Genomic DNA, 26879 nt, shown 5'->3' with positions numbered 1-26879 from the left:
CTCTGTCTGAGCTCCCACACCGGGCCTCAAGCATGATGAGGGCTGGGACAAAGATGAAAAGACAAGTGGGGGGCTGGGGAGAAGGGCAGCAACGGACCAAATCAACAGCTGCCAGACCCCAGAATTGGCCTGATGATGGGCCCAGGGGCCCTCTAGTTGGTCGGGGCTCCTAGGGGGATCCCGACATGACCACTCCTTGCTGTCCCTGACCTCTTCTCACTGCCTGTCTCAGAGTGGGCCAGGACGGGACAGCCCCCAGGAACAGACAGCAGGAGGGGAGAAAAGAGGGGTGGCATGTCGTCAGGTCATTGCTCAGACCCTCCCTCCTGCCCGGAACTCCCTCCCACATCCCATCTGACAGACCACCGCTCTCCCCATCCTCAAGCCCCTTCTGATCTCCTCCAGGAGGTCTTTTCCAATTTCCCTCCCTGGAGTCAGACTTGGGCCTTGGCGGCTATCACCGTGGTGCTCCCCAGAGCGTTTGGGTCGCCAGGAACCCAAAGACAAGGCACTGGAAGTTGCGGGGGAGAGGCCCTGCACGCCGGGCCACAACCGTGGCCCCCGTACAGCTTGGTGCCTGGCCTGGAAATCTCTGAACTCGGTCCCCAAACCAAGTGGGCACAAAACCCGCCTGCACTTGCAGCAACCCCGATGGTCTCCCTGACTTGCCGGAGCTCCTGGGGCTCACGGGCCACCCACGCTAGACCACGGGTTACTCTGGTGCCCACCCAACCTGACTCTTCTTCCACTTGTGCGGGAAATGCTGGCTTTGGCCGGAACTGGGCCAAGTCCCGGGGGGGGGGGGGGGGGGGGAGGCCCGCGGGGCCCTGGAAGTGACCTGAGGGAGACAACCGGTCCAGGAGACGGAAACAGAGTGAGTCAAGTCCCGGCTTGAGTTTCAACTGTAAGGCTGACTCACCGCGGGTGACGGCCGGGCCCCTGAGCCAGGAACACGGACAGCGCACACACTCACACACCAACGCACTTTGGGGAGAGAGGCCTGGAAACACCCCCACACCCCCCCACACGCCCATCTCCGGGAGCAGTCATGGGACGTGCAGTGTCACCGTCCCTTTCTGCCTGTCTCCTCCCAGAGAAACCACTGTCGGGGACCGAGAATGCCCGCCCCTCCGGCCTGCCCGGCTCCATCTTCTCTGGCCGGCTCGTGAGTGGCGAGAGACTTGTCTCAGCAGCTCCAGAGCGGTCGCGGGCTCAGCGAATGCACCTGCCTGGGCTTAGCCGCTCAGCCCTTGAGGGGTTTCCATAACAACCGGGCAGAGGAACCAGACCCGGGGCTCCAGGGTCCACTGTTGGGGAGGGACCGTCTCTATAAGTTGCCAACTTGTACTTCCCAAGCGCTTAGTACAGCGCTCTGCACACAGTAAGCGCTCAATCAATACGACAATGAATGAATGAACCAAAGTCCACCCTGCACTCCACGCCCCGCAGATGAGGTGGGGGTGTCTCCATAGGAAAAGCAACGGCACGGCAGCAGGAGCTGGCGGCCAAACAGAGTTGAGGGGTTGGGAGCCCAATGCCGGCGCTCAGCTTGGCCACCCACCAAGATAGCGTCCCGGCCCCGGCCCGAAGCGAGGACTCGGGGCCACCTGCGACTCTCGGGAACCGGACCCCGCCGCCCGCCCCCGCTCTGTGGGAGGCCGGCGGGAGAGGGGACCAAAAGTGGGGGCTGACTCGGGGCTCCGGAGAGCCGGTGGAGGGCACGGTCAGGAAGCTGGCCAGAAAGAGCTGAGTCCTCCGCTCTCTTTCGCCCTGCCCCCAAGCACTGGCACTGGCCCCAGGAGCCTCCGCCAGCCACCTTCCAGCCCTCCCTCCGGACACCGGACGCTACTTGTTAGCGGCGACGGCGGCCTGACCCCGGCTGGGGACTCCTCGGGCCCCCGCGGGAGTCTCCACCGGCTGCCTTCCAATCCCTCCGGGAGAGCCGGAGCCACCCCGGCTCCCGCGACTCACCGACTTCGGCTGGACTGGCCGGTCCGGAGACGCTGGCCACCGCAGCCTGTCCCATGGTCTGCGGCCTGTGGGTGGAGTGTGCAGCCTCCGAGGGGAACCGGCGCAGGGAGAGGACAGTCCCGATCCCGAGTCAAGGCCGGGAGGCAGGAGGAGGCACGGGAGCCGCTCGAGCTGCGCGGCGTGTGCTCTTCCTGCTGCCGGAGCCCAGGTGCTAGGGCCTCTCCCGGCTCCAGGTCCGTGCCAGCCCTGGCTGAGCGGGAATACCTGTCATTCCACAGCACACACAGCGGTGGAGGGCTGAGGCTCAGGAAGGGGAGGAGACAACAGGCCGCATAATAGCCGCGGAGCTGCCTAACCCAAATAATCAACACCACTCTTCCCGTCCACCGAGGCGGGCCGGGACCGCCCCGGCGGCTCGGAGCCCAGGGAGCGGAGTAAAGGGTGGTGCCGAGGGTGGAGGAAAGCGGGGGTGAAGGGGAGGGGCGAGGAGGCCAACAGGCGGGGCGATGGGGCGGCAGGGTTGGGGGGCGGGGCGGGGGAGAGTCTCTTCCAGTGGCCTCAATTATACCAAACTCTGGCCGGCCCGCAGTTCAGAACACGTTTCTCTGGCACACCATGCCCCTCCATCCCCCTTGGTCAGTGTGCCGTGTCACCCCCACCCCCGGCCTTGGCCAAAGGCACTTTGCTAGAAGGAGAGGGAGAGAGGGAGAGAGAGAGAGCACGCATGTGCGCCTCTAGACTTCCTGCCCTCTCGGCTCCTTTTCAAGAACAGGGACAAAGGAAAGTCCTGGCTCAAGAAGGCCAGCCCCACATCGTTTCACTAGACCACCCGTGCAAGGTCTGTCCTGGCCACTGTCCGGGGAACAAAGCGGCCGTTCCTCCCACGTCCTGAAGACCACGGCCCGGGAATCCCTGAAGACACTACTTGGCCACACTGCAAGCGGGGCTCCTGTCTGTAGCCTACGAGCAGAGAACTGAACCCAGAAGGTCCTCTGAGCCCGCGCAGGGCTTCTGGGGAGATCGGCTGGCCCCCGGCGACTGACGTTAGAAGCGTGGGAGTTTGCGGTGAGGGGGAAGTCGGGGGGCAGGTCCATGCTCCTTGGCCCAAGCCTGGCCCCGGAGAGCCTCACACTCTTTGCACACGGTCCCACTGGGAGTGGAGGCGGAGGAGGCAGGCCGAGGGCACACACATTGTACTTCGAGTTCCCCAGAAATAAACACCGGCAGGTCCCGTGCTCACTTCCTTCCTTCCTGCTAGAAGGGAAAGCAGCCCTCCTTGTCTTCCCTGTCCTAAACAGGCCCGCTGCCCGCTCTCACTGCCCCGCTTCGGTAGTGCCCGGCTCCAAGTCTGCGCCCCCAAGCCAATGTCTCTGCCCACCCACCCACCCTGCACGGAAGGAGAGTAGGGTTCGGCTAAGGAGAGGTGGGATTCCCCCCCGCTTCAGTTCCGTTGGAAGGGGAAGAGCTGACCTTGGCTTGCTTCAAAAGACAGAGCTGTCCATGGCAGCAGAAACCAAGCCCGTGCAAACACGCGTGACCGGAACGATTTCATTTCCTTGGACCAGTGGGACCTCTCAGCCTTCTACGCTCCTCAGCTGGGAGCCAAACCTTCCAAAGGAACAGAGGGACCCGGACTGAGGCTGTGGGCCCACAGCCACGGGTCCCCTACCTGGTATCGCCTAAAGGAAACTGAGGCCTCAGAGGGTCTTTTGAACTCCAGGTACATGGGCCAACAATGTCGCTCCTAGGTTGCCACACAGTTCTGCTGGCTTTGGGCCTATTTGTGGTTATGGAAGAACGGGGAGAGGGGTTTCTACTCCCCCTCAGGCTTCAGCCCCGGTTTGGAGTTGAAACCGGTCCCGGGTGCCCCCACCCTGAGTTCCGGCTCTCCTGCTCATGGGTCTCATCGCCTGGGGCTACCCCAGATGGGGAGTTGGGGGCCCAGTGGGAGCCATCCCCCTAGGACCGATGCCTGGCTGTGCCATCTGGCTCTGGTTTCTGGTGGCACCAGCCAGAGCTCTCCACGACGGAGATGACAACCCCCAGCTTGGAGAGGTCAACGCATTTTGGTGTCCCGTGGGCCACCGTGATGGTCCCTGGCAAACCCAGGCCGAGTTTTTACTCCTTTTGCAAGCTTTGCTCAGGGATCCCAGCCAGCGCCGGCTTGGCGAGCGGGCCCTGGCACCAGCAGGCACGGCTGATCCGCTCCCTGGGGGGGATGAAGCGAATCCCGGTTCCTAAAAGGAGCCTAAATCGCACCCAAACTAAAGGGATTACAAGAAACCAAAACACTGACTCAGACGCCCTCTGCTCATTGACAGATATGTGCCCGGACTGGTAACACTACATTTCGGGGGGCGGGGAGGGTGGAGGAGGGCGGGAAGGAGAGAGGGAAGGAGGGAGGGAGGGAGAGAGAGAGGAGGAGGAAAGGAAGGGGGAGGAGGAGGAGGGTGGGGGGTTTCTCCCATTCCTCAGGCCCCAGGAGCAAGCTTCACAACAACTCTAAAGTCCGTCCTTTTCTCTCCTGCCAAACTGCTTTTACGTTGATCCAAGCACTTATATTCAACCTTGACTACTTCCTGACCTCTCTTCTTCTGGTCTCTCCCCCTCCAGTTGATACTTCGCTCTGCTGCCCGATCTTCATTCTCAAACACTGCTCCACGTCTCCCCACTCAAGAAACTCGAATGATTGCCCAGCCACCTCCGCATCAAACCGAAACTCCTCACCATCGGCCTTAAACCACTCAATCGCTTTGGCCCCTCCTATCTTCATTCCTCTAAAGCTAACCTTCTCACTGCGCCTCGATCTCGTCTATCTTGCCGCCGATCTCTCGCCCACATACTACCTCTGGCCTGGAATGCCCTCTTTCCCATCAGACAGATAATTGCCCTCCCCTACTTCAAAGCCTCACTGCAGGCACATCTCCTCCGAGAAGCCTTCCCTGACTAAGCCCTCCTCTCCTCTTCTCCCACTCCCTTCTGCACTTTTACTTGGTCCTTCATTTATCCTCCCTCCCATCCCCACTGCACATATGTATATAAATCTATAATTTATTTATCTATTTATATAAAAGCCCACCTCCTGACTGTGTGCTAGTTGTGGGCAGGAATGTGTCTGTTGTTATACTGTACTCTCTCAAGCACTTAGTACAGTGCTGTGCACAAAGCGCTCAATAAATATGACTGAATGAATGAATATCTTACTTCACTGATCTCTGACCACAACCCAGCCCACCCACTTGACTCTGCTACTGCCAAGCTACTCTCTGTACCTCCATCTTGTTTGTTTCACCACCTACCCCTAGCCCAGTCATCATCATCATCATCATCAATCGTATTTATTGAGCGCTTACTGTCTGCAGAGCACTGTACTAAGCGCTTGGGAAGTACAAGTTGGCAACATATAGTCCTCCCTCTGGCCTAGGGCTCCCTCCCTCTTCATAACCAACAGACCACCACTCTCCACACCTTCAAAGCCTTATTAAATCACATCCTCTCCAAGAGGCCTTCCCCAACTGAGCCCTCTTTTCCCCTTATCCCTCTCCCTTCTGTGTCACCTTTGCACTTGGGTCTGTTCCCTTTATCGAAAGTAGGCCCTTTCAAAGCCCTACTGAGAGCTCACCTCCTCCAGGAGGCCTTCCCAGACTGAGCCCCCCTCCTTCCTCTCCCCCTCGTCCCCCCTCCATCCCCGTCTTACCTCCTTCCCTTCCCCACAGCACCTGTATATGTTTGTACATATTTATTACTCTACTTATTTATTTTACTTGTACATATCTATTCTATTTATTTTATTTTGTTAATATGTTTGGTTTTGTTCTGTCTCCCCCTTCTAGACTGTGAGCCCGCTGCTGGGTAGGGACTGTCTCTATATGTTGCCAACATGTACTTCCCAAGCGCTTAGTACAGTGCTCTGAACACAGTAAGCGCTCAATAAATGCGATTGATTGATTGATTGATTGACCCACCCTAGCCCTACAGCCACTTATGTGCATAATCATTATTTATTTTGATGTCCGTCTCTCCTCTAGACTGTGAGCTCCTGATGGGCAGGGAATATGTCCACCAACTCCGGAGTGTTGTACTCTCCCGAGTGCTTAGTGCAGTGCTGTGAGCCCACTGTTGGGTAGGGACTGTCTCTATATGTTGCCAAGTTGTACTTCCCAAGCGCTTAGTACAGTGCCCTGCACACAGTAAGCGCTCAATACATGCGATTGATTGATTGATTGACCCACCCTAGCCCTACAGCCACTTATGTGCATAATCATTATTTATTTTGATGTCCGTCTCTCCTCTAGACTGTGAGCTCCTGATGGGCAGGGAATATGTCCACCAACTCCGGAGTGTTGTACTCTCCCGAGTGCTTACTGCAGTGCTGTGAGCCCACTGTTGGGTAGGGACTGTCTCTATATGTTGCCAACTTGTACTTCCCAAGCGCTTAGTACAGTGCTCTGCACACAATAAGCGCTCAATAAATGTGATTGATTGATTGATTGCTCTCCACAGTGTAAATGCTCCACCAATCATTGATGACGATGATGCAACAATTTCCAAGTGCCCTTCAGGAGTGGAAACACCCTGCATCCGTATACCCTCCTTCTCTTCTCCTTCTGCCCGCGCTCTCCGGCAGAGGAAGCCGGCTGGGGAGAATAAGTCATAGGAAAAGAAGGCTAGCCTGAGCTGGTGAGTCAGGTTCCAGACAAGGAGCCAGGCGTCCTCCCCCAGCTGCCAATGAACCCTGGGGGATGCTGAAGGGGCACCCCAAGCTCCCCAATTTCCAAAGATGAACCTTGTCTGGGATGATCCTAGTTAACGAGGGCAGCTGGTTTGAGGGAGGGTGGGGGGAAGAGGGTGGGGGCAGGCCCTCCTACTCTTCCTTGGTCCTGTGAGAACAATCAGGCAAGCTACCTCCTCCTCCTCCTCCACGTGCCCCCTGCCCGCCCACTGACCCAGCCTGTGGCCTTGGCAATACTGGAGCAATGGAAAGGAAACTCCCTTGCTCAGAGGGAAAGCAAATGGGTCGCTCTGCCTGGAAATAGCTCGCTCAAGGGCTGCCCAAACTGGACGATGCAACAGGCTGTTAGAGAAGACGGCTCACTGGCTGCTTCATAGGAGATACGGGGAGCCCCTGGGTGGTAGTGTGCAGGGAGAGCGTGCACACGTCCGTGTGTGTGTATGTTGGGACGGGGGGTGGGGGGACGGACTGACAGACATGTGGCGGGCATTATCGTCTATTTGGAGGGACAGTTGCCACCCCCTGCTTGACCTAAGCCACTGGGCTGGCAGGGGCAAAGCCACAGGACGGATTTCTGCACTGGAGAGGAGTTTCATCAGCCAGCTTTAATTAAGAGCCTGCCTCCCAAGCTGCAGAATGCACATTTACACCCCCACCCACCCTTACCTCTGCCCAAACAGGAGACGCTTAGACACCAGTTTCCACTAGCGCCGCAGGCTGGGCCCCCCTATCTGAAATTTGCAAAATGCCCCACACCACCTGGGGCTCAGTCCCAAGGATTCAAGGCTTCATTGGGAAGGAGCCGGCCTAGGGCGGGGAAAGGAAGGAGGGCTCCATTCCTTTCCCTCCGGGCTGGCAGCTCGGGCACTGGAGCGGAGGGCGGTCACACTTTGGGATGGGCCCGGGACCCCAGAACCCGGAATCGACGTGTGTCGTGCAAGCCCAAGCATCCAAGCCCGCACCAATGCCCACCCTGTACAGGGCGGGTGTCAGTATGTGGTCGTCTCCATGCACTCCTCTCTCTTGGGGGTCACTGGTGTAGTTGGCGGGAGGGCTCCACCTGCACTCCAAGTGCTGAGACCTGGGGGTGGGGAGGGAGGGGGAATCTGGCTCCAGATCTTTGGTATCTCCCCAACCCTCCACCCCCATGCCCTCCTCTAGCCCCCTATGGGGGCAGAGCCCAGCTGTGCTGCAGTTAGGCCACCGAGAAAAATCGACAAAGTCCAGATCTGAGAGCAGGTGGCCTTTCTGTTCAGCCCCAGGTTTTGGGATAACACACTCCTCACCATTGGCTTTAAAGCACCACTACCTTGCCCCCTCCTACCTCACCCTGCTTTTCTCCTTCTATAACCCAGCCCGCACACTTTGCTCACTGCGCCTCAATCTCACCTGTCTCGTCGCTGACTCCTAGCCCACGTCCTGCCTCTGGCCTGGAACGCCCTCCCTCCTCAAATCCGGCAACTTCTCTCCCCGCTTCAAAGCCTTACTGAAGGCACAACTCCTCCAAGAGGTCTTCCCAGACTAAGCCCCACTTTTCCTCACCTCCTACTCCCTTCTGCATTGCCCTGACTTGCTCTCTTTTCTCTTCCCCCCTCCCAGCCCCACAGCATTTACGCCCATATCTGTAGTTTTATTTCATTTATTTGTATTGATGTATGGCTCCCCTTCCTAGACTGTACGTTCGTTGTGGGCAGGGAATGTGACTTTATTGTTGTAATGTACTCTCCCAAGCACTTAATATAATGCTTTGCACTCAGTAAGCGCTCAATAAATACGATTGATTGAATGAATGAATGAATGAATCGATGTTGGGTGGAATGCCTTGTCTCCGCTCGTGGGTTGAGCATCGGCTCCATGGGGGCAGATTCGGCTTTTCCAGAACCTCTGCATCACTGGCCCAGCCCCACGCCTGGCAATCCCAGGGCTGGATGGCGACTGGGGAGGACAAAAGCGGCCCGTTGAGTTCCTGTCTGCCTGGCCACCTGAAGCCAGGGTCGAGAGAAATCACCCGATCAATCCCTGGCTCCGTCTGACACACGCTGCCCGACCCTGGCCATCACACCACAGTAGCAGCAGCGGCTCAGAACCAATCTCTCCCTAACCTGGTACCCGCTGCAGCTCAGGTGGCACAGCCTCCTCATGCCACTGTGCTGGCAAGAACCACCCCAAGGCTCTCCTGAACGTGGAGTTTCTCAGGACTTTTTTGTGGTTTTGTTTTATTGCACTTGTTAAGCACTTACCACGTGCCAGGCAACGTGCTAAGCGCGGGGGTAGACACAGGCTAATCAGGTTGGACACAGTGGGGGCTCAGAAGTCTTAATCCCCATTTTGCAGATGAGGTAACTGAGCACAGAGAAGCTAAGTGACTTGCCCAAGATCACACAGCAGTCAAGAGGCAGAGCGGGGATTAGAACCCAGGTTCTTCTGACTCCTAAACTGATGTTCTATCCACTAGGCCGTGCTGCCTCTCAACGTGCCAGAATCTGTGTTAAAGGATGGAGGCTGTCATCATCATCATCATCAATCGCATTTATTGAGTGCTTACTATGTGCAGAGCACTGGACTAAGCGCTTGGGAAGTACAAATTGGCAACATATAGAGACAGTCCCTACCCAACAGTGGGCTCACAGTCTAAAAGGGGGAGACAGAGAACAAAACCAAACATACTAACAAAATAAAATGAACAGAATAGATAGGTACAAATAAATTAAATATTTAGGCTGTCGATTAAGCCAATGTCGTTGGCACAAGGTGGGGACTAAGGAAGAGAGTCGATGCCCGATGGGCCCCATATGGACCCTCGAAGGATGGCTGGCCCTTTGTCCCAGATGGACTGGGACAGAGGTCAGGAGGTGGGGGAGGTTTTCTTCCCCTTGCCATTCATCTAGCTCAGCACCAGGAAACCCCCACTAATTAGGCAGGTATTTTCTTACTGCATGCCTGATGGGGAGGGAGGAAGGGAGGAAAGGAGGGCAGGAATGTGTCAGGGCTGCGCTTTGGGCCCGGAGGAAAGAATTTCCGCACATTCTTTGCCGGCGGCTCACAGGGCAGGAAGGGAAAGCAGGCACCAGGAGCCAACCATCCCCGAGCCACAGGCAGGTGCACAGTGCGACCTGGCCCAGTTGGACACGACAGGCTCCTGCCCTCAGAGAGATTATAGTCAGTAGATTATTCGGAGGGGCTGCACAAAGCCCCTCCGCTGCCAGCGGAGGAACTTTTCCCGCCTGACTGCGTTTGGTGGAACAAAACTGGCTTATTGGGGGGCCAACCGTGTGGCCTATGTGTAAACTAGCACTAGAGCCAAGGGCCCCGGGCTCCTCCCTATGTTCCCCTAAATCAATCAATCAGTCAATCAATCGTATTTATTGAGCGCTTACTGTGTGCAGAGCACTGTACTAAGCGCTTGGGAAGTACAAGTCGGCAACACATAGAGACAGTCCCTACCCAACAGCGGGCTCACAGTCTAGAAGGGGGAGATAGGGAACAAAACCAAACATACTAACAAAATAAAATAAATAGAATAGATATGTACAAGATAAATAGAGTAATAAATATGTACAAACATATATACAGGTGCTGTGGGGAAGGGAAGGAGGTAAGATGGGGGGGGGGGGGGTGCAGGCCAAACCAGCAATGGGTTTAAGAAGAGATGGAGGGCCCTCACCACCACCCACAAGGAGCTTCTAAGAGAATTAGGGTGTCTTGGGTGCGAGAGTCAAGAGACCTGGGTTCTAGTTCCCGCCTCTGCCTCTTTTGGCTGTGTGACCTTGGGCAAGTCACTCAACCACTTAGTTTCTTCATCAGTGAAATGAGACTGAGGAATCTGTTCTCCGTCCCTCGTAGACTCCAGGCGGACTGGGGGACGGGGTCTGGTTCTGATGTGATGAACTTGCACCTTTTTTTTTTTATAGCATTTATTAAGCACTTACTATGTGCAAAGCACTGTTCTAGGCGCTGGGGAGGTTACAAGGCAATCAGGTTGTCCCACAGGGGGCTCAGAGTCTTAATCCCCATTTTACAGATGAGGGAACTGAGGCCCAGAGAAGTTAAGTGACTTGCCCAAAGTCACACAGCTGACAAGGGGCGGAGCTGGGATTCGAACCCATGACCGCTGACTCCAAAGCCCGGGCTCTTTCCACTGAGCTACGCAGCTCTTAATGCAGAGTAGGCACTTAATGAATCCCTCCATCATTACAAGGCAGCCCTACCCACGGGGACGGAGTACAGGCCAAGAGAGAGAGAGAGGGGAGCGGGGGAATTCAAGGCCCCTAGCTGGTAGGAAGGAGGGCGAGATGAGGTGGGGCACAGCCCAGAGTTCAGACAGAAATCTCTGGGGCCACACACTGGTCCGACCCCTGACCCGGCGTGGCCTTGCTGACAGTCCCGAGGTCTCTCAGCTTCACCCAGCCAAGAGGCGCTCAGGTCCTCTTGGACATTTCCAACGAGTACTAACCCGTGCTCATGGGGATTCACCCCACTTCCGTACATAGCTTTACACTCGATGGCTTCTCTCACCTGTAATTTATTGGAATGTCTGTCTCCCCTGCTAGACTGTGAATTCCTGGACGGCACAGATCCTGTCTACCAACTCTGTCGCATTATACTCTCCCAAGCACTTAGTCCAGTGCTCTGCTCACTGTAAGTACTCAGTAAACACCAACTGATTGATTACCTGGTCACACTGCCTGTGGTTGGATAATAATAATAATGGTATTTACTAAGCGCTTACTATGTGCAAAGCACTGTTCCAAGCGCTGGGGAGGTTACAAGGTGATCAGGTTGTCCCACGGGGAGCTCAGCCTTCATCCCCATTTGACAGATGGGGTAACTGAGGCCCAGAGAAGTTGCCCAAAGTCACCCAGCTGACAATTGGAGCCGGGATTTGAACCCATGACCTCTGACTCTTTCCACTGAGCCACGCTGCTTCTTGGATGGCTCTAAGGGGGCTACGGAGAATCAATCAATCGTATTTATTGAGTGTTTACTGTGGGCACAGCACTGAACTAAGTGCTTGGAGGAGTACAATATAACAGAGTAGATACGACACATTCCCTGCCCACAACGAGCCTACAGTCTAGAGGGCTCTTTAGTCACTCAGTGGGCCAAGGAACACCCCAACTCTCTTCTCGCCTGTCCCGCCATCGACCCCCGGCCCACGTCATCCCCCGGGCCTGGAATGCCCTCCCTCTGCCCACCCGCCAAGCTAGCTCTCTTCCTCCCTTCAAGGCCCTACTGAGAGTTCACCTCCTCCAGGAGGCCTTCCCAGACTGAACCCCTTCCTTCCTCTCCCCCTCGTCCCCCTCTCCATCCCCCCATCTTACCTCCTTCCCTTCCCCACAGCACCTGTATATACGTTTGTACGTATTTATTACTCTATTTATTTTACTTGTACATATCTATTCTATTTATTTTATTTTGTTAGCATGTTTGGTTTTGTTCTCTGTCTCCCCCTTTTAGTAATAGTAATGATGGTATTTGTTAAGCGCTTACTATGTGCAAAGCACTGTTCTAAGCACTCGGAGGATACACGGTGATCAGCTTGTCCCACATGGGGCTCACAGTCTTAATCCCCATTTGACAGATGAGGGAACTGAGGCCAGAGAAGTGAAGTGACTTGCCCAAAGCCACACAGCTGGCAATTGGCGGAGCCGGGATGTGAACCCGTGACCTCTGACTCCAAAGCCCAGGCTCTTTCCGCCGAGCCACGCTGCTTCTCTAAGCGCTTTACTGTGAGCCCACTGTTGGGTAGGGACTGTCTCTATATGTTGCCAACTTGGACTTCCCAAGCGCTTAGTACACTGCTCTGCACACAGTAAGCGCTCAATACGATTGATTGATTGAGTGTCTGCCGGCAGAGGAAGCAGTGGGACCTGCTGGAAACCAGTGTCCCCACTTCTTGGTGGGGGGGGGCCAATTCAATCCATCTCCAAAATGCCCTTTTAAGCAGTGTCCTGGGCCAGAGAACTGGGATGTGAGCGAGCGGAAAACTGGACTAGTTAGCGCTTAGTACAGTGCTCTGCACACAGTAAGCGCTCAATAAATACGATTGATGATGGGCTAGTGGCCAAGCCATTACTGAGAGCCACCTGCCCCCTACTGTTTGGCCTAGAATTTGGCTTGCTGCATAACGCCTTTCTCTCCCCGAAGGAGCCGCGCGTTGCCCTGATTAATCCCACATTGTTGGGCTTCAGGTAGAGTCACCACCACCGCTCCAGCTTGACAACGGGGGCGGAGGGGAGGGGGCGTGGATTCATCCATTCATTCATTCAATCGTATTTATTGAGCGCTTCCTGTGTGCAAAGCACTGTTCTAAGCGCTGGGGGGGGATACAAGGTGATCAGGCCGCCCCACGCAGGGCTCACAATCTTCACTCCCCACTTTACAGATGAGGGAACTGAGGCACAGAGAAGTGAACTGACGTGCCCGGAGTCACACGGCCGATAAGTGGCGGAGCCGGGATTAGAATCCGTGACCTCTGACTCCCAAGTCGGTGCTCTTTCCTCTGAGCCACGCTGCTTCTCTAAGGGTTGCACGCGAAGTCTTTAAACCTCCGGAAGGAGTCCCGCGCTGGGTTCCTTGCCACCCTCCGGCAAGGGGCCCAGACTCCCCAAGCCTCGACCCTGTGTGGGGGTGAGGAGGGGCCCCAGCGATACTTCTTTGGTGCCTGGCAGGGGCCACAGCTCCCTCATACCAGCTGAAATCCAGCCCGGCCGCTGGCGTGCCTCAGAGGGGCACCAGGACAGGATGATCAAGAGGTGCTATCTTGGGTCCCAGTGTGCCCTGGCGTGCAACGGGGGTGGTCTCCATGAGTAGAAGGGCCTGGTGCCCGGCCCGGGATACCTCAAACCTTTCCTTGGCCCCCCTCCCTCTATGGCCGCTGAGAGACTGGCTCTTTCTTCCCAGTGCCAGGAGCCAACGGGCAAGTGGGTCAATGGAAGCTGAGCCGCGGACTTGTTTCGCGTGGAGCAACCCCCCAAGCACGACTCCAGCCCACGCCAGTGGTTGGAGGGAGCCCAGGGGCAGCCCCTGGCCGAGGAAAAAATGGCCTCGGCCAATCTGGCCAAGCCCAACGGGCAGGTCCGGCACCATTCCCGGCCTGGCCGGGGATGACCACACGGTGCTGGGGAGGTTCTCCTGGCTCCCGATGAATCCCGGCAGACTGACGGGGCTGGGGGAGCCGAGCGGCTCTCTGGAAAGCCGCCTGCTTCTCCTGAACGCCCCGGGCCACTTCACACCACGCGCGCCTTCACCTCAGTACCTGTGACACGCCACGCTTGAGGAGGTGACAGACTCTGTCTGCCATCACCAGAGCAAGGGTATGTGTGGGCTTAGGGGGAGCGGGCGAAACAGAGACAGTCTCGTTGGATGGTACGAGAGGGCTGGGTCGTACTCACCAAATGTATCTTCCATGCCACCAAAAGCTGCTGGGTGCCGGGCTGGCTCCTATAAGAACCCAAAACAAACGAGGTCAGCGTAGACCTGCCTGGGCTGGAGGGCAATCAATCAATCAGTTGATCGGTTTCTCATATATACGCACGCGAGTGCGGTCTCTCTCTCTCCCCACCACCCCCCTGCTCTTCCGGGAGCAGGAAGGAGGCGTGAGGGGCAGGGAGAGAGCGTGACAGAGCTCCTCCCCTGAGGAAGGGGCACACAGACTGCGGCAGCCGGACACCCACATCACACCCTCAGCCCACACAACCACCACCGCCGCCGTCGCCAGACACGGCACCCACGTCACGGTCACTTCTGTCGTTCCATTTTGCGTTTCCACCGGCCGGCCCAAACGCAGAATGGAAAATAAAACCACAGGGAGAATGGGGGGGGAGGGGGGAGGGGGCAGGGAAAGACCGCCAAACTTCTCATGCAGCAAAGGAGCGGGGAGAGGGGTGACGATCCGAGCAGAGGGTCAGGTCGGCCAACAGGAAGTAGAGGGTTCCCTGAGGCGAAAGGAAAAGTACAGAGAGAGCTGAGTCTGCAAGGGAAGGGGTAGAAAGCTGGTTTTCTTGGACGGAGCCAGTCTCTGCCATGTGGGCCTCCCTACATTGGGCCCCAGTCCTGGCCCCGACCACCGCAATCTCCTGCTTGCCCGCCTGACCGCCAGCGGGCCCGGCTGAAACTCCTCTCCAAAACCCACTTTCTCCCCAGGGGTCCCGACCGCCTTCCCAATGAAGTCAGGCTTCCGACCGAAGTAGCCCAGTGAAGAAAAAACCCCATGGCTGGATTGGCTGCCAGTAATGACCCCTCCACTTTAATTTAATACATTACGCTTTTACTTTCCAGAGCTTGACTCTCACTTGTCCCAGGCACATCCCTGGGGAGCAAGGGCGGGACGTGGAAGAGGGGGAATCGGTCTCCCCATTTTCCTGACAAGGAATGTGTGGTGCTAGAGGGGTGAGGTAGATTGCCTACGGTCACTCAACACACCAATGGCTTTTTCCACTACCTCACCCGGCTTCCTATTCAGAAGCCACTGAACAGGTGAATACGAACTCAATGGTGGGCAGCGTCCATGTCACCTGCTGCTGGGGGCGGGGGGGTGGGGTGAGGTGGATGGGGACGTGGTCAGGGAATGAGGAAGGGACGGGTGAAGGAGACGGCTAATTCCGATGCCAATCATCCCCCTCAGCTCATCTCTCTGAGAGACCCGCTGGCCTGTGAGCAGGTCCTCGGCCTATACTGGACACCCACAAGTGAACATTTCAGCTTGACCTCCTTCCCAAAACAGCAAGGACGGACCTTACCGGGGCAGGGGCTGAGCCGGCCGTGGCGCTCCAGAAGTGTTGGCCTAGGCCGGCCTGACGTCTCCTGATGGGGAGACAAGGAAAGCTGCCACTGCACGAAGGTACCGGGCAGGAGCCTGCCACGGGATGGCCCAAAGGAGGCAAACCACTCCCGCAGGCTACCAGTCCGTCCCCACCGCCAGAGTCACCGCCAGGGTCGGGCCATCGGGGGGACATGCAAGGATGTCTGGCTGCTTCGGGAAGGCCAGCGTTCCCGTAGACTGATCCCGGTGCAGACAGAGTGGCTGAGGTGAGAACAACCCTAGCTTCTCAGAGAACCTTCATCCCACCTGGAGATGCCAGCCAAGTGAGGCCTGGCCAGGCGCTGGGTTGGGACATTCCCGAGGGAGGAGGGACCCCCCCTCCTTGCTCCCCATCAGGGCAGCCCCCATTGCTTCACCCTTTAGGGGCTACCTGAGCAGAGGCCACGATGATCCCCTCGCCCCACCAGGTGACCCTTTCTGAGAGTAAGATGTGGTCACTGGATTCATTCACTTGTCCTGAGCAGGCTACACATGCAAGCGCACCCCCCCCCCCCCACCCCACCACATGTATATGTATACACATACATGCATCTCATCTGCCAGTCACCTGACCACATCTATCCCAAGCCACAGGATGTGGTTGTGGTCCTGAGCAAGAGCTGAATAGCACTGGGGCAGCTGGGCTTGTGGGGAGCCCTACTTGTCACCCTCTTCCACCCCTCTACAATCACCTTGGCCAGACCTCCCTGGAGAGTCAGAACCGCATCTTCTGGACACACACACACATGCCCACAGAACCCTCAAAAATTACAGAGCCATATAAACAACGTTCATCATCATCATCTTCTTCATTATTATTACGACACTGATCAAGAACTTACTCCACACCAAACACACCACTAAGAGCTGGGGTTGAATCAAGATTATAGGTTCACATACAGACCTTTCTCCGCCCAGGGCTCGAGGTCAAAGAAGCAAGGGGAGCAGGGATCACAGCCCCATTTTGCGGGTGAGGAAACTGAGATCCAATGTGGTTAAATGTCTTGCTCAAGGTCATACGGCAGAGCTGGGATGAGGACCCGGCTCCCCTGGCTCCTGGCCACCCTTGTGTTTCCCCAGCAGGGCCCTGCCACACGAAGCCCTCTTCGGGGGCCAAAGCGTTTCTCCCATCCAGAAAGGTGTCCGGCAACAAAGGAAACCCTTTGATCCCTCTCTCCCACCACCAACCCTTATGCATGTCCATCCATACGGACAGGTGAGGCCCTCATCTGAGCTGGAAGGGCCTGTGCTCAACTGTGGAGGTGGCCAGTGGCCGGTGGAGAAGGCTCATCCAGCCCCATCTCCCGTGATCTTTGACAATGGCCTCCCGCCCTTATCCACACTCCCTTCCTCAAACAGCGCCCATCCCTTCCCTCTCCTAAAGCTCCCCTCCAGCCTGCTCTTCTCCAGCCCACTGGCCAAGACAGCCGCTTGCTCCAATTAAACCAGTTCCAGCAGTGTACCGAAGCACCCCGCGATGGCATTCACCGAGTGGCAGCCATTGGAAGCAGAGCCCTGGATCGAGTGCTTTTCGGGGCACAGCAAAATTGGAGGGCACGAAATCTGCCCTCCAGGAACTTGCAGTCAAGCAGGGGAGATGGAAACTGAAATAATTTACAGACAGGAGGAAGAAGGACAAGTAGCTCCGCAGGGGTACGTGCGTAAGTAGCACAGTATGAAAACTGAAATGTTCAGAAATGCCAGGGGTGGTGGTGAGGACTCCAGCACAGAGGCCTACGGGTTTTCAATTTCCGCTCTAGTGATATCACCTGTTCGAACGACGGTGTGTAGGGTGCCCGCTCCACTCTTAAACTGACAGCCACCCACGGGCAAGTCCAGGCCTGTGTCTGGAATTCTCCTGGTTGTCCACGACAGTGCTTAGCCAGACCCAGGCCCTCCATGGGCACTGCTGCTGCTCCACCATCCCAGGCAAACTCTGCCTCATTCCGGGATCACAGGTGCCGGGATCAGGGACCCGACATCCACATAGCTCCCGCTTCAGAACCACAACAGCCGAGCGATACATCATCATCATCATCAATCGTATTTCTTGAGCGCTTACTGTGTGCAGAGCACTGTACTAAGCGCTTGGGAAGTACAAGTTGGCAACATATAGAGACAGTCCCTACCCAACAGTGGGCTCACAGTCTAAAAGATACAGGGAGGCGAGCGGTGTCCGGCTCTGGGGGCGAGTCCATCTACGCTGCCAGGCTACGTCCAACGACAACCTAAGACCGCAGGCTGGGGGAACGTGGCTGTCGGCGGCTTCCTGGAGCTAGAATCACCGTGCTGGAGCGTGGGGGGCTGGCCACCGGCTGCCCGGTCCTGCCGGATCTCCCCTTCCCGTCAGCCACAACACCCTCAGCCCCGGCCAAATCCCGCAGCGTCTCCCCTCCCCGGGCCCCCGGCCATAAGCTCCTGCCCCTCAAATCCCGGGGCCCCCAAGAGCCGCTCTGAGCGCCACATCTGAGCGCCAATCAAATACGATTGATTGATCTTAGGAAAGCACAGCACAGATGGCGAGGAGCGGAAAAGGGAAGACTAAATGGCCAGAGGGGAAAATTAGCATCCATATAAGGTCGGACCGAAAAGTCGGGCTTGAAAAGTCTACCTTCACATCGCCAAAATCCACCCCTTCCTCTCCGTCTAAACTGCTACCATAATAATGCGAGCACTTATCCTATCCAGCCTTGATTGTTCATTCAATCGTATTTATTGAGCGCTTACCGTGTGCACAGCACTGTACTAAGCGCTTGGGAGGTACAAGTTGGCAACATATAGAGACAGTCCCTACCCAACAGCGGGCTCACAGTCTAGAAGGGGGAGACGGACAACAAAGCAAAACATATAAAATAAATAAATATGTACAAGTAAAATAGAGTAATAAAACTCATGACCTCTGACAACAAAGCAGAACATATAAAATAAATACAATAAATATGTACAAGTAAAATAAATAGAGTAATAAAACTCATGACTCCCTGCCTCCTGTCTCTCCCCACTCCAGTCCATACTCCATTCTGCTGCCCGGATCATTTTCTAGACTGTGAGCCCACTGCTGGGTAGGGACTGTCTCTATATGTTGCCAACTTGTATTTCCCAAGCGCTCAGTACAGTGCTCTGCACACTGTAAGCGCTCAATACGACTGAATGAATGAATGAATTTTCTTTCAAAGACGTTCAGACTATATCTCCCAACTCCTCAAGAAACTCCAGCGGCTGTCCATCCACCTCCGCATCAGACGAAAACTCCTCACCATTGGCTTTAAAGCACTCCATCACCTTGCTCCCTCCCACCTCACGTCTACTACAATCCAGCCCACACACTTCATTCCTTCAATGCTAACCTTCTCACTGTACTTCGATCTCGCCTATCTCACCGCCAACCCCTCGACCACATCAATCAATCGTATTTATTGAGCGCTTACTATGTGCAGAGCACTGTACTAAGCGCTTGGGAAGTACAAGTTGGCAACATATAGAGACAGTCCCTACCCAACAGTGGGCTCACAGTCTAAAAGACCACATCTTACCCCTGGAGTGGACCATCCTCCCTCCTCATATCAAAGATGGAAGTTGTGGCGGCAGACAATTCCAAGAAGTTCAAGAAGGGGGTGGACCAACTCCCAGACAAGACACCCACCTCACATACTAGAAAGAAGAGCACAGACCTGGCAGTCAGAGGACCTGGGTTCAAATCCCAGCTTGGTCAACTGCTTGCTGTGTGACCTCGGACAAGTCACTTAACTTCCCGGTGCCTCAGTTCTGTTCTCCCTCCTACTTTGGACCTTGAGCGCCATGCGGGATAGGGACTGTGTCCAACTTATTAATTTGCATTTGTCAACAGTGTTTGACAAATACCATAAATGCCATATTAAAAAAAAAAAAGCCAAGGATGTTTGCAGCAGGTCTGCGGTTTCCTCATCAGATGGTTGGATGTCGAGGACGGCAACCCGGGCTGGGTCCTCTAAAGACTGTAGAATGGAAGCTCATTGTGGGCAGCAAACGTATCTGTTATATTGCCATAATGTACTCTCCCAAGCGTTTAGTACAAAGCACATAATAAACGCAACTGATTGATTGATCTTGGCATGCCACTGCCATAGCCCCAATCCTACCTGTAAATTATTTCAATATCCTATTCCCTTCTACACTGCCTAGGCCCTTAAATCTAAACCTCTTTAAACACTTGCTATTCACCCCACGCTCAGCTCCGCAGCACTTACATACATATCTGCAATTTCTTTGCAGATTGTGTGCAGTGCTCTGCACACAGTAAGCGCTCAATAAATACGATTGATTGATTGATTTTAATGTCTAGCTCCTCCTAGACTATAAGCTCCTTGTTGGCAGGGAACGTGTCTACCAACTCTGCAGAACTGGACTGTTCCAAGTGCTTAGTACAGGGTTCTGCACACAGAAAGTGCTCAATAAATTTGATTGCTTGGTTGACTGATGGAGGTGGAGGGCTCACTGGCCTGATCCAGGGCAACATGATTGATGGTGTTGAGCCCTAGCACAGAGAAGTGGCAAGGCCTAGTGGAAAGAGTCCAGCACAGTGTTCGGCACATAGTAAGGGCCTAAGAACTACCCCAAAAATCATTATTACTTGTGCACTCACAATCACCCGTAGCACTTCGGTACAGATTGACATACACGTTCTACTGTTTAAACTCTAACTCATATACACTTTTAGACTATGAGCCCACTGTTGGGTAGGGACTATATATGTTTCCAACTTGTACTTCCCAAGCGCTTTGTACAGTGCTCTGCACAAAGTAAGCGCTCAATAAATACGATTGATTGATATACACATCTACGCCTTCCTCCTGTCCATAAATTATTTCAGGTTGCTGTCTCCTCCGCCAGATGGTAAGCTTCTTGAGGGCAGGGATAGGGTTTACTAATTCTACTGTATCCTCCCATGCGCTTAATCCAGTGCTCTGTGCAGTGTGGGCATTCAGGACAAAGCCTAGATTGATTCATTCATTCAATCGTATTTATTGAGCGCCTACTGTGTGCAGAGCACTGTACTAAGCGCTTGGGAAGTACAAGTCGGCAATATACAACGGGCTCACAGTCTAGAAACACACTCCCTATCGGAGCTGAGGTGATGGTGCTTTACGAAGCTCCAGAGAAATGACATTCAAAAATAAAGGCAGCTTTTGGACAGGGGCATGAGTTTATGGAAGTTATAACCTGCACCCTCTACCCCATTTTTTTTTTTTGAGAACAGTTTTTAAGAAATGATAGCTGCAGGTTGACAAGGCATTAACTCTCCAGCTATTCGGTCATTTTTCAGTGAAAACGGAGGGGGAAAAGGGGAAAAATGCCAAACATAATCTACCAAAAATTCCCAACAGGCACTGGCTTAATATGTGGATTTTCTCCAGTGCCTGCTGTTTTTCTAATGTTAGATAATAAAACAATCTCCCTGCTGCCAGGTCAACAAGTGATTGACTCACGACGTTCAATGCAGTGCTAAGTACTCAATAAATATCACTGATTGATTGACTGACTGATTGATGTGCCCAGGATGGGACGGGCAGGGTGGGTGCTGTGCTCTTACCCTCTCGCTGCCCGCCTCGCCAATCAAGGCTGCTTTTCACGAGGATGCCTGGGCAAACTGATTCCAAACTGCCGGGGGCCCTGAGGGTCACTACTTCCTTTTGTTTGTCAGAAACTCGGAAGTCTCGGGTGGCACTGCACCTCGGGAGAGCTGGTCGAAGAAAATCCAGAAAGGTGGGCGGGAATCCTCTGTCACCTGGCCCTGGCCCAGATGGTTTCCTGCCTGCCCGCCGGGCTCCCAGAGGCTCCGAGGGGCAGGTGGAGAAACGTTTGTCCGGGGAATGAAGTCATCTGCATTTGTCCCGGGCCCTCAGGATGATGAAGAGCCTCCAGCCAGGAGTGCCACTCTGGCGTTGGTGAGCCTGGCTGAAGGAGAGCATTCACAGCCCGGCCGTAGCTGGCAAGGAGGCCCCCCGAGAAGCGTCCCCCCTGGAGCAGGGTCTGTCGGGGTCCTCTGGCCTCTGTCTGTGGGGCTCCGGTTCCCCAACATACCTGGAACCCCTCCGACCCAGCCGGCGGGCCAGACCTGCCTGTGGCCGGCCCCGTTCACAGCAGGCACCGAAGACGGGAACTACCTCTCCAAGAGAAAACCCGCAGTCTCCGCCTGCAAACCTAACATTTCTACTTCTAGTTTCCACATCAAAACTTTCGTTGCCACCGAGAAAAAAGGTGCTCAGAGCGCGGTGACTGGCTCGACCCCAAGACGGTCCACGGCCCAGAAGCTTTGGGTGGGGCCGGTGCTTCCCCCCCACCCCCCGAGGAGGAATGGAGCAAAAAGGCCACGCATCGAGCCAAGTGGGGAAAAAGCACCCCAGGCGTTGATGCCGTCGATGCCAAGGCCGGTGGACTTTCCCGGCAGGCCCCGCCCCGGGCTCCCTCCCCGCCTCGCTGAAGCGGGCAAAGAGCAGGCTAGCACATCCCTGGAAGGCAGCAGAAGCCGGATTGATTGGTTGAAGCGTGGCCAGGGCAGTCCAGGGACTCTTTCATCTTCTACTGTTTCTTTCCACGGAGTGAAAAGAAAAGGCCTGGCCCAGGCCCAGCTGCCTCAGCCCCACCTGTGATCACTACCCTATCTCCTGGCACTGCCCAGGTGGGCCCTGAGGCAGGCAAGCGGCGATCAACACACAGACCAGGCTGCCCTGCCTCCTTTCCAAAACCCCCTTGCTTTGGCCAGGCAAACATGGGCGGTGGGGGCGGGGGGGGGGGGGGTCCCATCTCCCTGCCTCAGGTATGCACCCCCTCTTTTCACCTTTCTCTACTCTCAGATGGTCATCCCCCACCTTGCCCTGGCTGGACGCCTGCAGGTTCCCCCTCAAGCACCGCCTGGGTCCCCCTCTCCCTGCGGGCAGCCTGGCTCCCATCCAGGCTGGATTATCCACACAGCCTCGCCTGGCCTCCTGCCCTCGTCAGACTCTCTTACGCACAGCGGCACGCATCACTTTCTTGGACGCCAGTTGGCACCCACTGCTCCCCGTGTCCCTCCTCCCTCCCTCTGTCCCCCAGGGAGCCCTCAGACGGCCAGGTGCTGGGGACGGGGGCTGCAGGAGGGTGCGCTCAGAGTAGAGCAGAGGGTGGAACCTCCCAACCTTCATCCATGAGCTCAGAGGGAGGCACCCAAATTGCTCTCCAGGAACGTTTCCAGCCAACAGGAGAAACTGTGGCTTCCGGGACAGCTGGGAAGAACCTAAGTGAGCAAAGTCCAGCCTCCTCCTCTTCCTCCCTTCAGCAGGGCCACAGCTCAGCCAGCCAGCAGGATGAGGATAGTAATGATGATAATAATAATAGAAATTGGGGTGTTTGTTAAGCACTTACTATGTGCCAAGCACTGTACAAAGCGCTGGGGTGGATGCAAGCAAATTCATTCATTCAATCGTATTTACTGAGCGCTTACTGTGTGCAGAGCACTGTACTAAGCGCTTGGGTAGTACAAGTTGGCAACATATAGAGACGGTCCCTACCCAACAGTGGGCTCACAGTCTAGAAGATCAGGTTGGACACAGTCCCAGATCCACGAGGGGCTCACAGTCTCAATCCCCATTTTACAGATGAGGTGACAGGCGCAGAGAAGTGAGTTGCCCGAGGTCACACGGCAGACAAGTGAATGGAAGCGGAAGAGGCCGGATTAGAACCCACGACTCCCACGGCCGGGTTCTGTCCACTGCTCCATGCTGGGGGCTGCCCCAGCGGTCCCAGAACCTGAAACGTCTTCCTCCCAACTCGACCTGCTTTTACCAGGCTGAAAAGAAAGAGCCAAGGAGCTTTCCGGCCGGTGACCCTGCCTGCCGGCTGTCCAGTCCCTCCCTGAAGCTGCTCTGGAGGTGGACCGAGACCCCACAGCTGCTCCCCACCGGCCCCCCGAGCCCTACGTTCCCCAGACGGTGGCTGGACCCCGCTGGATCTGCCGCAGCCCCTCTGCCAGCCCTTGGCCAGGAAGGCCTCTGATATTAGCCCAGGAATCCCCTCCCTCCTGGAAAAGACTCTTCCCTCCAAGCTCCAGGGCTGGAGGGAAGCCCCCTGAAAAAGAACCGCGCCATTCCTCCAGCTGCCTGCACCCAATGACATCCTAACCATCCTGCTAACCAGGCTTGAATTCTGTGAGAAAATGTGACCCCCCTCAAAAGTCACATTTTCAGCCTTTTAAAATGGCTCAAAAAGGCCACTGGTAAGTAGCGACAATGATATTTCAGTCTTGGACGGTTTGGAACGGTGCTTTGCCCGTAGTAAGCACTTAATAAATGCCATCGTTATTATTATTCATCATCAATCACATTTATTGAGAGCTTACTATGTGCAGAGCACTGTACTAAGTGCTTAGCACTGTTTGGAAGGCCTAGTGTAAGAGCTCAGTTTGCATTTTCTCCAGATAAAAGGCGCAAGACGAGAACGGCGCCATTCCCTCCACTTCGGCAGTGACAGGCTGAGCTCTTGGGAGTTACTCTGGCTGAGACAGGTGGGGATCAGGCTTCCTACTTCCACTGTTCTCTCCCAAGTGCTTAGTACAGCACGCAGCACACAGTTGCAACCGATCAGTGATAGTAGAAGGTATTTATTCTGACAACTCTCTGCTGGTAAAATATTTTCCAAGCCTTGTGCATCCTGGAGCCTTGCAGAGAATCCGACGCAAAAATCTCACTGGGGAAATGATAACAAAGACCTTCGTAGCGACTAGTAAATTCCGATCAAAAAAATGTATTACAAGCTATATGGGTTCTTCTCCTACCATACTCCTTTCCAAGCCTGACAGCACCCCCCAACCGCCCCACGAGCTCAGCCTGAAGCCGGTCCCAACCTCTGACTTACACGAGCGTCTCCCAGCAACCCCGGGGACCCTCTGAAGCGGATAAACCGAGTCACGGAGCCCAGGGCCTGGAAAGACCAGTGGGCGAACCTCATCTACTTACACTGGGAGCCCCATGTGGGACAGGGACTGGGTCCAATTTGGTTAACTTGTATCCACGCCTGCACTTCAAACAGTGATTGACATCTCGTAGGTAGTTATAATACCATATTTAAAATAGTGTCCTAGCCACCAAATGTCAGCTCCTTGAGGGCAGAGGTCATGACTGCTGACCCCGCAGTGGTCTTCCAAGGGTTCGAGAGAGCGCTCTGCACACAGTCAAAGCCCAGTTGATGCTACTGGTATACTGGCCTAGCCTGGTGTCCACCACACTCTTTCTCTTTAGCCTCCTAGGCCAAATCATTACACAAAGAATAGACATCAAGGGAGATCTGGGGACTTGTTTGGGCAACAAATAAGAAATTCTTCTTTTCAGTGAGGAACAAAGCAGACCCAAGGCAGGCACCAAAACAAGAAAACCTCATTCATTATGTTACCTCCCCTACCCTCTGGCAGGCACATGAGGGACAGACTTTTTTTAAAAAAAATCAGGCTCCAAGAAGTTTTACTGACCCAATCCCACATCTGTCCCAGGCAGAGAATTGAAATAAGCAATGGGAGCTTACGCCTTGTGCTGCCAAACAACTCACCGCTTGCAAAACATTTCACTCAAAACACAGAGCTCCTCACGGGCAGAATTTTAAGGCCTCACTTGGCCACAACTGAGTCAAAATCAGTTCGGGCCAGCCCAAATCAGGGGCAAACTACATCCCACCTCTCCCCTCCCCATGGTCCCCGGCCTGGAGCAGCCCAGGAACAGATCCCTGGCTCCACTGGGATGCAGTGAAGGATTTCATGACGACCTCCCCTGGGCAGGACCCCTCCTCCCCACCCCCCAAGGATAGGGTCACAAAGGTCATCCCCCATCCCCACCCTGGTCCCCCCCTCCTTGTGGGAGGTCACCAATCTCTCAAAACAGGGTCACACCCCTCTCTACTGGAGGTCACTGACCTCCATGGGGCAGGGCCCTCCCCATCCTGCTCGAGGTGCCCCCACCTCCCGGCTGGCAGTCGTCACACTGGCCACAGCCTGGCCACAGCTGAGTTACTTCCCCTCCTCCCGACCCAATCCAATCTGTGCTCTGGGGAGAAAGGGAGGCTCCTGGCCTGGTCCTGGATGGAGGTCGCACTCAGTGCTGGGCCAAAGGCACGATCGCACTCAGAACACCAAACCAGGATACCCAGGTCTACCCAAACACCAGCTTTTACGACGGCCGCAATTCCTTGAAGCGTCTGCCCCAGACAACACGGCCCTTTATCTGTTTCCCCACCTTGAACCCGCACGGAGAGGCTCCTCAGGGGAGAGGTGGGATGTCGCTATCAGCACCGTCCATCCCTTGCTTCACCGGATTCGTTGGGCCCCGAGGCTCGCTCCAGTCCTGGAGGCAGGCATATGCGAGTCCCACGCCCGCTCGTAGCTCTTGGCAAGGTGAGCACTGTTTAAAGGGGGAGGACGGGGACTGGACCTCCTTCCCTCCCCACTGCAATAGATATTTACTGAACTCCTACTCCGTGCAGAACCCTCTACAAAGCGCTTGGGAGAGCAGCACTGAATTAGTGGGCGCGATCCTGGCCCTCAAGTGACCGACAATGTAGCGGGGCATGGGGCCACTAAGACAAATTACAGGCTGGGTTAATTATGCAGCCTAGACTTCCCAAAGTAAATTCAATTTCCTCCCCGTTGCGGGCTGGAGAGGCAGGCAAGTGACCAAAAGTCTCAAAGGACCAAGGTTCTTATCGATCTTGGCTGGGCAGTGACGGCTCGCCCTCTGGTTCTATGCAAAAGAGGGAGCAAGAAGCCACGACTGGATAACGGGAATCGTAATTAGGGGAAACAACTAGTCATCTGAAAAGATCTTTGAGGAACCGAAGTTTAGGAACCACGGCAACCGTTCAGCATTTAAATCCACAGTGAGCGACCTTCCAAGCCCTTAGTACTGTGCTCTGATAAATACGACTGACTGATTGATGGATTGATTGCCCCGAAAGGGGCGGCCGGGGGAGCGGGCAGGGCACCAGGCTCTGACCCCGAGGGGCATCTCCTCCCTCGTCAACCAATTCCAGGATTCTCCTGGGAGACCCCCGTTCCCCCCTCCATGCTCTGCCTCTCCCCCAAAGTGGCTTCTGACCTCCTGACTTGTGGCTGAGGACTAGCATGGGTCCTTTTGTTGCAAGCCCCTGGATTTCTCTCTGCCCCAGGCGGCTCTGCTGCCGACGCTGGGGGGGAATTTCTTGGGACTTCTGGCCGAGGACGAGGAGGGAAGCGGGAAAGGAAGGACTGGTTTAGCCTCGTAGTCTCCCCGCGGGTGGACTCTCCCCAGAAACCCCCCCGGCCGGCAGAGGCTCTGACCGCTCGTTGTGGGCCACTAATAATTGTGGTATTTGTTAAGCACTTACTATGTGCCAGGC

At 55.4% G+C, this 26879-nt stretch overlaps 1 protein-coding gene across 3 annotated transcripts in view; it reads right to left on the bottom strand.

Moving 5' to 3' along the window:
* PHACTR4 (phosphatase and actin regulator 4) overlaps positions 1-26879 on the bottom strand; it is a 62113-nt gene that overhangs the window by 30208 nt on the left and 5026 nt on the right. The window contains exon 2 of one of the 3 annotated variants that reach the window (XM_038758195.1): positions 14098-14146. The exons of 1 other annotated variant lie outside the window; for it this stretch is intronic. In XM_038758195.1, coding sequence (XP_038614123.1) covers positions 14098-14113 — 16 coding nt within the window. In that variant the 5' untranslated portion in view covers positions 14114-14146. Of the gene's footprint in view, positions 1-1971; positions 2024-14097; positions 14147-26879 lie in introns of those variants that run through there. One more of the 3 variants, XM_038758194.1, reaches the window with a different exon arrangement.

The sequence above is a fragment of the Tachyglossus aculeatus genome, chromosome 16, assembly GCF_015852505.1.
Source record: "Tachyglossus aculeatus isolate mTacAcu1 chromosome 16, mTacAcu1.pri, whole genome shotgun sequence".
Lineage (NCBI taxonomy): Eukaryota > Metazoa > Chordata > Mammalia > Monotremata > Tachyglossidae > Tachyglossus > Tachyglossus aculeatus.
Note: the sequence above shows the minus strand (reverse complement) of the source record. Positions and strands in the feature narration are given on the sequence as shown.